General features: G+C 44.6%; 1 protein-coding gene across 1 annotated transcript in view; it reads right to left on the reverse strand.

The window, feature by feature from the left end:
- The window catches only part of PDE6B (phosphodiesterase 6B), a 21,983-nt gene extending 9,065 nt beyond the window's left edge, over positions 1–12,918 (reverse strand). Inside the window, exons 1-12 of the mRNA XM_009274643.2 lie at positions 12,374–12,918; positions 9,881–10,033; positions 9,455–9,544; positions 6,854–6,994; positions 5,701–5,775; positions 5,546–5,610; positions 4,420–4,486; positions 4,230–4,277; positions 3,899–4,048; positions 2,747–2,890; positions 2,098–2,163; positions 1,326–1,472 (exon numbers count right to left, since the gene is read on the reverse strand). Coding sequence (XP_009272918.1) covers positions 1,326–1,472; positions 2,098–2,163; positions 2,747–2,890; positions 3,899–4,048; positions 4,230–4,277; positions 4,420–4,486; positions 5,546–5,610; positions 5,701–5,775; positions 6,854–6,994; positions 9,455–9,544; positions 9,881–10,033; positions 12,374–12,784 — 1,557 coding nt within the window. The 5' untranslated portion in view covers positions 12,785–12,918. The remainder of the gene's footprint in view (positions 1–1,325; positions 1,473–2,097; positions 2,164–2,746; positions 2,891–3,898; positions 4,049–4,229; positions 4,278–4,419; positions 4,487–5,545; positions 5,611–5,700; positions 5,776–6,853; positions 6,995–9,454; positions 9,545–9,880; positions 10,034–12,373) is intronic.
- Positions 12,919–14,268: the final 1,350 nt, after the last annotated feature.

The following is a 14,268-nucleotide window of genomic DNA, read 5'->3' on the forward strand; positions in this document are numbered from 1 at the left end:
TTTTTTTTTTTTTTTTTTATTAAGAAAAAAAACCACAGACATATCTGTGCGGGAAACAAGAAACACCATTGTCTAAAGGAAAAGAGATTTCATCCTGCTGTTTGTGAATTTACTGAATTTCCATGTTTCTCCATGTTGTAACTCATAAGATTTGTCCCTCCCATGTCTTGTGATTTACTAATACTGATACCTCTCTTCAAGAGATATGGCTCCATAGATGTAGAGACAGGTGGTGTTTATATCACCTAAACATTTACAATATAGGGCATTAAATAACAAATTGGTTTTTTCCTCTGCATTCTACTTCTCCATGTGTACTACCTCTTGTAGCTATATAGGTTTTCTCATTAGAGAGCAAATTAATCACGGATGAGTATTCATTTTTTTAAAATCTCAACTGCTCAGAGTGGCAGCAAAGAATGACTGCTTTTCACACCTGTATCAGGGGTTAGTTGTTCCAGAATAGATATTTAGAATACTTTTTGACATTGGCATGCTATAAGAAGCACAGAAGTAATTCAGAGCCCTTCACTTCCCTCCTACTTCCCACCCTGGCTTTCCAGGGTGAAAACTCTTCCTGCAGTTACACCCAGAACCCACTAGATGGAAATAAATCTCACATGATGTGCTGAGAAATCCCTTTGAGGGGGCAGCAGAGCTGCTGAAATGCCAGTTTCCTAAGTCCTACAGGGGCTTGAACTGTGGCAAAAGCTGTGAACTTGCACATCAGGGGTTATGGGGTCCTTGTTCCCACAAGGTCACACTACCTCTGTGGCCAGCAGCCAGGAAATTGGAACCAATTGCACCAAATGAAGGCACGTCTGTGTTTGCAGAGGGAAGAAAAGCAGAGGGACCTGCCAGGGTGAGTTTCAGCATATGTTGGCTGAAAGCTATAGGGTACACACTGTAGCAAATGAAACATGCACACAAGTATGCACTGCCCCGTGTTATGCCTGGAAACTGTGCTTTTACACTGTGGCTGCCAGTGGCATTAGACAGAGCAAGTGCAAGCAATTTTTTGCGTGGTGTAGCCCCCATCTATATAGACCCGACAGCAAACTCACACCTGTAGCAGACAGTGTAGAGCAGAAGAGGCCAGCTTCATGCTCCAAACCTGCATGTAGCGACCGGGGCTTTGAGAAGCGGTTCCCTGCCCTCAGCAGGGTGAGGGGGCTCAGGATGCACACCCCTCTCCCTGCAAGCCCCCGTGAACCCAGACCTCTGGCTGCTCCATGAGCTGTGCAGGGCATGCATGGGGACCTCAGCCACGCAGCGAGTCTGCTGGCCATCCAAGATGGGAGTCCCTGGGTGTTGCCAGCTCCTACCTCCTGTGGGATCTGGAACTTTTTCACCACACCAAGCTCATAGTACATCTGAATGCCGCATTTCACCAGCTCTAGCTCGGTGCAGTCAAAATCGGAGAACCTGAACTCGTAGATTTCAAACTTGGTGGGTCCTGGGAGTTCTTCTTTCTGTAAAAGAGGTGGGACAGTTTGTTGCTGTGCTACTTATGCCATCCCTAGAAACACCTGGAATGGGTTTTGCTTAGTAAAAATTTATCAGTCTGATACTGCTGGGAACTTTTCCTTTTAGAATATAATACATAAATGGACTGAAACGCAGCTTTTCATGACAACCCTGTTAGTGGGGGAAGAGGGAGGGCGGTTTTGGTCAAGTGCAAGAAATATTGCTTGTTTTCTGTTGAGCACCTTTCTTGTTGATTTGATGTAGTTTGGAGACTCCAAACTTGACAGATCTTACAGAGGAAGACTTACAGCCCTCCATATTTACTCTGGAGAACAAAATACATGACAAGTCAAGGTGGCCAATGTGTTTCCAGATGGACTTTGAACCCCTTGAGATAAAGTGGCAGAGAGCAGGTACTCCCCAAGATCTGGAGAAGGCATTTGCTGCCACCTGATAATAATAACCTCAAACTCACACAGCAGAAGAGGGTAGGGTATGGAGTGCCTTCACCCTTCACCAGGTGCCCTGTTCATGTGTACCAGTGTGCCAACACTGGGAACCCTTCCCTGCATTCACCCAGGCAATATTTGTTTGCCAGGGCTGTCCATTCCAGCAGTACATTGCTCTTACCAGGATGCTTGCCAGCTCCTCTTCCTCACACTCACTTGGCTCCTTCCCCAGCTTTTCTCGTGTTGGCTGCAAAGAACATGGACGTGTTAAACTGACGACCAAACTGCACTGGACTTTGCACTGTGGAGCTTTGGGGCAATCTAGGGCAGCTCTCATATGCAAATTGTGTTTTCTTCCTGGACCTTACTTCTATTTCTAGTCTTTCAACCCATTCTTCCTGGTAAAAATGTTCTCCCTCTCCTTGATTTTGGTTTGTGTTTCCCCCACTTGCAGATGTCTCCCCAGAGCCAGTGTCCCAGCTGGGTCCTCTAACTGCACATCCTCTGCACTAAGGAGGTTTTGGGGAATAAATCAGCTCCTCTTCCACCCCTACAGCCCTGCCCTGAGCAGCACCTGCATGAGCCCACCTCCAGCGCTGGCTTTGTTGAGGAAATTAAAAAGGACACAGCGTGGCAGAGTGCCAAGGTGAAAGGCAGACCACAGAGTCAAAACAAAGACTTGTTCTGACGCTGTGCAGTAACTGGGGCCCCAGGTGCTGCCTCCACACTGTGGTGGCTGGAAGCATTTCCATGAGATGGGAGACCTGTGTCTGTGCTGTAAGTCACGGGCCAGGCCAGTACGCTTGGGGGTATGCTGCACGTTGCATTACCAAAATTTCCTGAATTTCATCCTTGTCACATTTCACATGGTAGAGCACCATATCCTGAGCAATGTCCTTCCGGTTCTCCAGCTTGTTCATCTTATCATACGTGTCTGTATTGAGTACAGACCAACCCAGGAACTGTGTCAAGGACTTGGTGAGGGGAAAAGAAGCAAACGGTGAAATAACCAAAACATCTGTTCCTCAAAGACACAGAAATATAACACCACATGATATATTTTTAGAGAAACACAAGCTCCACTTTGGCCACAAGTCTACTAATGAGCAATCATGTGTTTGCTCTGAACTGCTACTTGCTCCTCAGCAGAGCAGCTCCCCAGCTGTTGAATCTGCCTAGGCCTCCAGAGCATCCATGCTGTGGAGGTTCAAGGACCCTCTGTCCAGTTCAGCATATGGAAAGCTATTTCTGTGTTGTTGCAAGTGTCTCCATGCCTGTGGAAAGGCTGGTGTCACAATGGTGACAGCAGGTCAGGAACCCTCATGTCAAGGGAGAGCAAGGTGGTCTCATCACCTTTCACCTATGTTTACTCACGCCCTGTGTTTGCTCTCAACTTGTTTGCTGTCCAGTGGCCAATTCAAACTGATTTTTTTTTTTCCCAGTCTTTTTGTTTGGTAAGAAAAGTCTATTTCAGGAAATGTTCTGATTGATAACAGACGCTGAGAGCTGAATGCCTATATTGGATTGAAACTAGCATAGGAGCACTTCTAAGCAGCAAGGTCTTTTTAATTACAGCTGCTGTTGGTAGATTCAATAGCTGGTCACCCTTTGTATCTTAGCAACACAGACAATTCCTGTGTAATAATTTCTCAAGGGAGTTGCCCAGCCAGTGTGAGCCAGCTGTCATGTATGTGAACACAGGTCAGAATGGGCATGTTAGTACATTGTAGCTGCTCATGGCTAGGTGTCCAAGAATGCTGAAACAAAATGATGCAAACACAGCTGGGTTTCCAAGACTGAAAAAATGCAGTATTTCATATAGTTGCTTTCAAAACTTTCAAGCTGATGCATAACACCTCTATAAGCAACAAAGAAACTTACTTAGCTGCAAAAGACTGGGGGATGCTTTGCAGGTGTACAATGAACAACAGTGACCTCCCTCAACCATACGAATTATTTCCAGCCGCAGCAAGGAACTATACCTCCATGAGGGTCTCGTCCTGTTCGTCAAATGGTTTCCCATCTTTTCTGTTATAAAATGTGACAACGCCAACAATTTCTTCCTTTTTGTTGACTATTGGCATGGAGAGAACGTTTTTGATAGTCCATCCTGATTCATCTAGAGGACCTTCCTTGAAGCAATAGCAAGCGGAAAGACACAATGTACTTAATGTGTTTTCTAAATACATCAGCACTCTCATTTTACACCAAGACTACAGGCTAAAGAAATATTTATATGCCTAATGTTGACTCTAAATTACATTTCTGCAAACAAAGCAGAATCCTTGACGGGACTGGAAGTTTTCACGGTACCTGAAATTTAAACATCTCATCTGCAGCAGCATTCATAATGTTGCAAATCTAGGGGATTACACAAAAGAAAAAGTATTACGATATGGGCAATAAGTTTAAATACCAAAACAAAAAACTTAATTGATGAGAAAGCAGCATTAGTATGACTTCACCTCAGAAAGCCTTGATGAAGCCTAAGTTAAGTACTTACAAATCCACTTTCAGCCACATAAGTTGGCAGTCCAGTAACTAGTGCCCAGTGATCTGGGGTAGGATTTCTGAATGAAAGAAAAACGCATAAGGGAAATTAAGGATATACATTTATTGAAGAATGATCATGGAGCTGAAATGTATCCAGCTGATTGCACAATCCACGTTTACATGTTTCACCCTCAGTTACTAAACAGTCCTGTTACTTTCAAAGGACCCATGTGTGCAAGCAAAAATTTTTCACATAAGTAAATACTTTTCCTTCAGGGATTCAATACAGAATAACTCATAAAATATCATAGTCTGCAGAGACTTAAGAAGAAGTCGTTCCTGGGAGTGGGGGCCATGTTTCAGGCCTTCAGCACAGAGAAAGATAAAAGAAAGTTCCTATCTAAGAGTGTCTGCCAGCCTTAAATTTTGAACACTGCTGTACCTAAGCAATGGGGGCCTTCACACTGATGCAAAGTGATGTGGCCAGAACTGTGCGAAACTCCTGTTATGCCAGATTTGTCCAAGGTGCCCAAGGCTCCTCTGAAAAATTCAGTGGGAAGAAGAGAGGGTAGTTTTCAGAAAGAAGGAGTCTCAGTGTGGTGTCAAGAGAGGAGGAAAGGCCAGAGGTAGCCTTGAGATGGGGTCAGTGACCAGAGGATAAGAGAGAAGCAAGGAAGCTGGAAGACAGGCAGGGGAGCAGGAGTGACCATGAGAGGTCGGGAGGGTAGCAGCGGGGTGAGGGGCAGGGCTGGGACAGCAGGTGCCTCAACACAAGGGCAACCTGGGTGGGCTCACCCGCTGACACAGGGAAGGCACGAAGGAGGAGTGATGCCTCAGCCTGGCAGGAAGAGTGGCAAAACTGCAGGCAGTCAAGGCAGTTCACTTCTGCATCTAAAAAGAATCACTGGTTGCGGTGACTTTTGGAGCCTGACTTGCAAGCCAGGATCCCAATGCCCTGGAGGAAATAGTTATCCCACAGAAATGTGAGTTGAAGCACCAACTTACATTCTGGTTCTCTTACCCAGTCTTCTACCGGTCCTTTGCATATCTCCTCATGAATGTCTTTAAATCATGGGGAACCTTCATTTTAGCTACACTCTGTGTCAGTACCTAGTATACAGAAACTGGGCACTTACGGGATGACTTTTATGTCTTCTTTTCCATGTAATATATAATCAATGACCTTGTAAAAGACTATTTCCTAAAAATAAAAAGATGACCAGTGTTAAAATTAGCAGTGAGGCAATCCAGCCAGACAGGAGAGAGTTTGAGAAATCTGGTTCTCACATACCCTGCCATCCGGGGTGCGAGGTCCTGAGTAGGGGGGAACTTCTCCCAGCAGCACTGGCCACAGGTCAAAAAATTCCTGGTTTTAAAATGAAAGAAGTATTTTTAGAGTAGAAAAGTGCGCTCTGCCTTGAGCCTCAAAGTAACCACTGCTCTACCATGCTGGTTTTGGTATTGTGTGAACAAGGCATGAAATAATAAGACTAGTTCCATACTAGGCAGCAGAATAGTGTATCTAAATCAGGAAGTGTCAGGTGCATTATATGGCTGTATATAGTCATATACCGCGTATACACAGGATGCTGCTTCACTCAGTGAACAGCATGGGCTGTACTCACAGAGCAAATGGCTATGTCAATATTTTATGTGTTCTTTGTTTTCCAGAGTGTGACCATAGGGCTGATCCTACCACTTGCTAGCTTGCTAAAGTGAAAGACTTTTTTTTGTTTTTCTTAGGTTACCTTATAAAGCTGATCAAAGTGTCTTTAGCACACTAATCGTCTTTTAATACACCTCTTCCCAAGACAGCATGCTATAAAGGCTCTGGCAACGTGGTAGAGACCAAAATCGACGGTAGCCTCAGTCAGCCTGACCATGGAATAAAGCAGGGCTCCTATGGCAAAAATACTGTGTAACCCCCACATAAAGCTTGCCAAAGGTGCAAACAAGCAGACCAAATCAGAGCTGCAGGAGTAACTTAGCTTCTGTCAGCTCATTTTCATGAAGCCAAATTTCACCTAAAAGCCTGGATAACGTGCACATGGATGAGTTCTTGAGGAAGGTGGCTGCTTTGTTGCTGGGGGGTTCCACAAGTATCTCACTATACTTCTGATATCCACAAACTTTGTGAGGCTGTACTTATGCTGGGGCTTTGACCAGGATTGCCATGGTCAGACACGTTTGCCCTTCCTTTGTCTTCCCATCCTCTGGCTCCTTCAACAGTCCCATTCCAGTGATAAGCTCTTCCCTTTCCCTCTCTTTTTTTCATCCCAGGCCCTTCATTTGCACAATGAAATAAAAAAATGCCAACCAAAGCAGGAATAATGACTCAAAACTAACTTGCACTTTGGCTGCCCAGCAAAACTTATCTCCACACATTACTCCTCAGTGGGTAGCAGCAATGCAGAAAGATGAACAACACACATGTGAACACTCACCTTCTGCTTCGTCATGTCCAGGAGACCTACTGAGTACCGGTCGCAGTTCAGGTATGCTCTCACCGTGTAAAAAGCCTTGTGGAACTGCCTCTCAATGTCTGTCAGTTCCTCGAAAACCTTATTAGCTGACCACAACAGCACCTGCAGGATAAAATCCAAATGTAAGCATAGCTTCTCCTTGAGAGCTGGGCTTCCCTAATGTGTTTGGAGCAACAAGGAAACAATTGGGTTTTTATACTACAGTTCCTGAAAAGTGCAATAGCAACCTATACTGCAAAATGTAGAAGCATTGCTTATTCACACTAGGAATTACTAGGGAAAGATGCACTCTGAGGAAGAGTCAGGTCATCATGTGAAAGTCCAGTCTTACAAATATAGCACAAAAAAGTAGTAGTGCCAGACAAAGAGATGGCCCCACTTACATTTTATAGCCATAAGTAAAATCTTGCATCCAAAAAGAGTTAACACCAGAAGTGTTGCAAATTCCGGAGGCTGGAGTTGGAAATATGTGAATTAACACTTTCCTCAAAGCCTTTGCGCAGCTGCTTTGTCTGCACATCAGCCTATGATCCTTTTCCCCATCCCGTGCCCCACAGATGTACCCTTAAGAAAGCTATTGCTATTAGGCTCTTTCATTTGTAAAAATGGAGGTTATGCAGTGAATTAGGCAAGTATTTCTGGTGGCACAAGGAGCGTCTTTGTGGGCCTAATGGAGAACTTAATTTTCTCTGAAATGGTAAGGAAGCCATCTATGCAATCGTCTAGCTTAGCTAGTGCATGTGTGCCTGTATCTGAGTGTGTGTGCTTCGCTTTCTGAGCCCAGGAGACATGAGGAGCACTGCTTCAGAAGCACTGAGAGCTGCTACCTGAAGCTGACTGGACCTGTGCTTTGAACAAGAAGTACTGTTACATGGCCACAATCAGGAAAAGTGTGTCTCACTTCTTCATTGGGCACTAGTAGATATTTTTGACAATTCTGAGCTGCATCGGTCTCTGTTTCTAATCTGTAAATTGGGACAACTCTGCCACTTCTATAAAGTCTGAGGTGTTTAAAGTCACTGGCCTCTGAGCACCCCTCAGATAGGATAGTGGTGTTGTCATACAAACCATTAGAGGAAAATGAGTAATAGTTTATTTTTGGCATTTTACAGCATGCAATAAGTAATGCTGAAAGCCACAAGCCCAGTGAGGAGGACTGAAACACCTGAAGAATGGCCAATTCATGGAACGATGTAAAGAAGTTGGGCAAAATGTGTTACATGGTCTTCTAATAAGACTCTTACACAGTATGTGAGCACAAGCAGACTGAACTGTCTTTGCACAAGGCATTTTACCTACAGTATCCCCCAGCCTTTGCAGTTGGGTTTTGCAATATTAAAATTCTAGACCACCTTTGAGAATGTCATTTGCTCACTCTGTACTTCGGTACTTTTAAGTCCAACACAATGAACCATATTAACTCCCGCACAGACCTTTAGATCTAGATGGCCAAAGGTCTGCCAGTTGAACTATTGGTAGAATTAGCAGTGTGTCTTGCATCTCGTTCTTGCTTTCCTCCCTTTCTGTGGGACCTGCTGGCACAGCACTGATATATGAACACAGGACTTCTGGGTTCAGCCCCAGATCAGAGCACCCTGCAGGAGACATTAGGCCTTCCACCTCCTGGGTCTCCACTTTGTCTTCTAGCCCTTTTCTTACCTCACCCAGTCCTACTGCTAAGCCCTCAACAGGAATAAACCTTTGCTAGTTCTACTTTAGTTGAATTACTCAGCATTGCTAGATGGCTGTATCACCTGACATGTGATACATGTTCATGTTTTTGATTACTGAAAAAATTAGATGAAGCACATGAGATAATGAATTAGTAACTATAAGTGCTGTCCCAAAGCTTCTAAAATAAACTTTCATCCTGCATCCATTTTGCTGAAACAGGCATTTATCCCCCACGGGAACCCCCACTGGAGACTAGAGCATGGCTGCTATGAAGCATAGACGTGATTGCATGTCTTCAATGACAACCAGTTGTCTGCTGCAGAAAGTGATTGCATGGATTCACATCCATTCCAATAAATTCGAGAGTCCTTCATAACCCAAGTCATGGAAAAGAATGGTGGCTCAATTGTTTAAATTCAGAATACTCTAAAACCCTCATCTATGTTCATTTCTACTGAGGGAGACCAATACAACAGGCATATAAGAATCATTTTACTGGCACTAAAGAAATTCGACAGCACTTTTTAATAAGCAGATAAGGAAAAAATACCACATTCTTAATTGTTTTGGGAAATCTCTTGGTGCTGCTGGCTGAAGTGGTTAAATGCCCCAAGAGTGTTTCACAGCCTGAGTTCAACCAAACATCTGGAGCTCAGTCCTGCTGAAGATGGTGCCACTGCGTCAGCTCCTGCAGTTTTACCAACAGCAGCAGGAAGAAAGACTAATGAAGGACTCTGGGGAGGGAGCAGTATCTGAAAGCAGATGAGGACACCTTTTTCTTTCTGCTCTTCAGGCACAAATCTCTGAAGCAGATCAGCTACACCTTTGAAATCAGAAGAATGCACTCATCTGATTTTGAGATACAGCCCAATGCATTTTCACTCTTACCTGGCCTCTTCGAGTCTCACAACTGTGAAGATAACTCAAGTGATAGATTTTCAAGTTCAAGGAGGCAAAATTCAGGTACTTCAGAAAAAGCTGAAAAGGCAAGCAATGAGATTGAGTCAAATGCAGCAGCAGCCTCGTGTATACTGGATTTCATAACACCCCCTTAGCAATGTCATGGTAATTCCCCTGGATAAGTGCTTTGCTTTGCACCGGTGTGAGATGAGGCTTATCCCACTGTAACTTCCCTGAAAGATTTCTGAGATAAGCATCCTCATAATAAGCCTCTTCTGTTAGAGGGTGAGTCCCCTGTAGAGAAATTTGCAACAGTGGATCTTCACTAAAGCAGACATCCTAGTGTAGAAGAGTCTGTGTTACACGGCAAAAAGCGACAACTGCTTGATAGAAACTGAGCTACTGACCACTTACTGTTTCATCAGAGCTGGTGAAGTATGGGCCGTTCAGTTTATTAATAGCCAAAATGACAGCAACTAAATCTTTGCCATTCAAGATGGGTGTCGCAAGGATGCTTTTCGTAGTGTAGTTGGTGAGCTCATCAACAAATGGACTGAACTGGGCACACTGTTCAATAGAGAATTTACAAATTAAGCATTTTTCACCATGTCTGTAGTCTTAAAACCAAGTCAAAGCACAGCCTCTCGAAATAAGCTGCCTAAAGAAAGTTTTGCTTTAAAAATTATTAAGGAAGAGAAATGAATTAGCAGAAAATTGGACAATGTACAGGTGATAAAGCTAGTATCAAGAGAATGGGCTGTGGCTTCTGACTGCAACACGTGCACTTTTTCATTTTTTGCAAAGATCTTGCAAATCATAAGCTTTAACATGTCAAACTCTGTCAGAACAAGTTGGCTCTCCACTGGTCATTCTCAGATCACTGACATCCTTCATAGTACCTCCTCCATCCTTTCCTCCGACTTCTGGTTAACACTACGAAGTGGGTACAGCCAGTTACCATGCAGCACTGCATAGCCACAGTTTATAAACCAGTGCTGTCTGGTACCGTCACTGGGAAGTTCACTCACCCTCATTTTTCTTCTGCTTTTGCCTGGGCCCCAAACCTGCTGTCAGCTTGCAGCCTCCATGAAGCCATCTACCCCTCGTCTCTCTTAAAAATGTTCTCCCAGGCATTCCCTTCCATGTTGCTGGGCCTTTGTGCATGGGATAGTAGATGGTAGGGAAGGTATCCGAATGGAGGATGCAGCTGGCACCAGCGGTGTGTGGTTCCTGGCACTCTCGCCCTGCCCCTGAGAGCAACCCACCCCCTTCTGCCCCAGGAGCATTTTGGCAGTGGTTGCAATGTGCAGATAGCACCACTATAGACTGGGCTGCCCAAGGAGTCGCCCATGAGGGAATCACCATTCAAACCACTGGGAGAATGCTAGATCATGCTGTAGGGGTAGCACAAAGGGAATTCGTCCAGTTGTTCCTTATGTGAATGTCACTGTGCCCCCATCCCAAAAGAAAACAAAGCAGAGAAAGGGTAGTGCAGGGAAGGCAGATGGCCCACCACCTTGCCTGCACAGGGCCTTATTGACACCATCATCACCTGCCAACAGGGAGTTGCAGGGATGGTCTTGCTGATCCAAGATCTTCTCCCTGCTCAGCTGAATAACTTGTCAGCTGCAAGTCCTTCTAGCTGGGTTAGAAAAAGCCCCACAGCTCTGATAATATTCAGAAGGCCGCACCAGAAAGAATAATCACTTCCTATTGCACCTTCTCCCCATACCTCCCCCACTGCTGGCCTTCCCTGCTGATTGGGGCAGACCAAGCATTTAGTCTCTGGGTTTTCTTCAAAGGAATTGCCTTATGGCAATGCCTGAAAGCACTGGAGTTGGAGTGCGGCACCTCTCACAGCACTGAAATCCTTCTATATTCTTGGAGAAATGTCTGAAGCCAGAGAGCTTTAAAAAGTTTAAGTCACACTCTGATGCTTCCTTCTCCCCCCCCCCAAAAAAAAAAAAAGTTGCAAAACCAAAGCAATCTCTTGGTATGTTCTGTGGAGGACAAGGAAGCTTCTGCTGAAGCATTTGGATATGCTCATATTGAGCAACAAATGGATGGATAAACAGATGGTCTCTTTGTAAGTAGCAAACAATAGATGGAGTAATCCCAAATGCCATATTTGGGTCACATGGATTTTAGTTTTATACCTATAATTAGAACAAGCGGATTGTTATTGCTGCCATTCAGGTTTACATGATTCAACCCAGGAGTATGGGGGGTAAATATAGTCATAAAGGCATAAAAATAAAACATTAAAATTCCTTGGATCCCTCCTGGTATTGCAGTGTGCAGTGTTTGCTGAAAGAGTTTTTTTGGTCAAATTTTGTCTCTTGCTGCTTCTGATGAAGATCACCTGTACACAGGTTGCAGTTAACCCAAATGCTCTGAGGTCCACTCCCTCTAGTTGAAAAAAATGCCTCTAAGTGCCCTTGGCCCAAGTTTCATCAGATAGCAAACATTTTCAAATGTCATTTGCGGTGGAAAACCCTTTCTGGACTCACTGTAAAGGATTTCTCTCTCTTTGTCAATCACTCATGGAATATAAAAGTCTGTGGAAAATTCCATGTGCGTTCAGTGCAGACCTGACTGTACCTCACTCTCTCTTCTCTGCTGGACTGGATGTGATCTTTATTTTCTTTTAATTAGACAGGCAAGGTGTGACAGTGCACTTGTTTGCAGGCATTAACACCTAGTGTAATTAATGTGCTTAGCTTCACCTCACTCCGATTGGAAGCAACTTACAGAATTTTTACTGGTGCTTTTGTTTCCACTAGACAACTATTACACTGCAAGAGGTTTGACCAAGCACTGAGATGCCCTGCTACCTCTTGACCCCTTTGTGCTAGTAAGCATGTGAGCCTTTCTTCTACTGAGTGAATGAATAAATGGCAAACCTACCTCACTGACATCCTTGATGTTCACGGTTTTCTTGGTTTGCGCAACGTAGCCCACAATGCCCATGTCCAACGGATAGACAATCTCGCAGTCTGGGGAGACCAGGCATTCCTCCAGGGTGCTTCCCTCTTGGATGTTGAAAAGCCTTGTTGCCAGTTCAGGCGTGCCATTTCTCTGCCTGTACATGAAAAGACTACAGCGGTCAGCGTGAATAAAGGACCTGATTGTTCTCAAAGTCTTGAAAACAACTTTCTCCATGTTGACGCTTTCTTGCATTTCTTTGATCAACTCAAAAAACATTTCAGTCTCATTGCTATCCCAGGACTCTGTTTTTAGTTTCTTCTCAAAGTACTGCTTTGCAAAAGCAGGGTTGCCATCAAGAAACTTCTCCACGTCGTCTTCACTAATGCTCATTGTGAATGCTCTGGGTCCTGTGGTAGGTAGTAGTCCAAAGATGTGGTCTATGTAGTTCCTAAATTTTTGTAATAGAAGATGTTGCTTCTAGAATGACCAAGGGTGAGGTAACAGTGCAAAGAGAGCTTGTCATCAGGAAGAGGTATTCCTTTATAGTGCTGAAGGTGAGTCTGTGGGAGGACAGATCTTCTCAACCAAACAGATTAGATGACCTCTACAAGAGCTTTGGTTCAACTTTCTTCTTAATCTAAATGCAAACAAAAACTGAGTACTCGCAATATCTGAAAATACTCTCCTTTCTCTTGTTAAGCAGAACACTTACTGAAACAATTATATTGAGGCGGCAGCAACAGGGAAGAACTGCATCTCCTAACATTGAAATAAGCTCTTTAAAGTCTAATTAAATATATACTGCTTGGGCCTAATCCCTGGCTAACAAGGTGAGCATCTTATTATTTCTGCTCTCCCAGCTCCCTGTCGTAGTAGGAAGTGCATCCTTCACAAAAGAGCACAGTGGTCAGAACAAAAATAGTGAAGTAACGCTGCTCTTTCGGGGCTCCCTCTACTATTGCATAGTTCTTTATCTGCTGCTGTAAGGGCTGTTCTCAAATGGAAGCACCAATCCTGAATGTTTTAGTCCAGGATTTGAACTGAATTTCCAAGGTCTGTGGCCTTTTCTTCTTGCTGGTAAGAACCAGGAGAGGAAAACGTGCCTTTTAGTGGCATCCCTTTAGGAAGGAATCTGGAAAGCTTCAGGTTGGGGTGGCTGGGTTGAAACACTCTGAGGAATCATGGGAAGCCCTGCAGACGAAAAAAAACCCAAACATCCAGGAAGGTAGAAAAATTTCCCTCATCACTATCAGTGGAGAAAGGGTGGGAATTATGGTTGTGAGGGACTGAAGTTGTTTCACATCAATGAAGCCACCATGCTGTGCAAACAGCAGGTGAGTGTCAGCGTCATGCTGGGAGGCAAAATGCCATGGAGGCCACTACTCTTCAGGGGAATTAAACAATGCACAAGGGTTTTCATCAGTGGGGAACAGGGGCAAGTCCCATCCACCGCATTGCTGGAAGGTAACCAAGGCTCATCTGCTCAAGGAGTAAAGGTCCAGGCTGCCCATCCCTGCGAGCGTTGGCACTACTGCCAGGAGTGGTGCAAACCAGCCCAAATGTGAATGTGGGTGTCTGGGAGGCAGGTGACAAGAGAAGCTGCGGTGGCAGTGTTAGAAAAGTTTATGCAGGTGGGTCTGGAGCTCAGGAGAGGGACAGGTGGGGAGGACCTTGGATCCCATCAGCAGGGAGGACAGAACAGATAGCTGCTGATCCATCCGTGTCCACCCCTGAAACAGGAGGTGAACACCCTCACATATGGGAGTAAGGACAGGTAGCCTGGGAGGAATACAGAGAAATTGTCCAAGCAGCCAGGGATCAGGTTAGGAAAGCTAAAGCCCGAATAAAATTAAACCTGGCAAGGGACGTCAAGG

Source organism: Aptenodytes forsteri, unplaced genomic scaffold (assembly GCF_000699145.1).
Source record: "Aptenodytes forsteri isolate BGI_AS27 unplaced genomic scaffold, ASM69914v1 Scaffold224, whole genome shotgun sequence".
In the NCBI taxonomy this organism is placed as follows: domain Eukaryota; kingdom Metazoa; phylum Chordata; class Aves; order Sphenisciformes; family Spheniscidae; genus Aptenodytes; species Aptenodytes forsteri.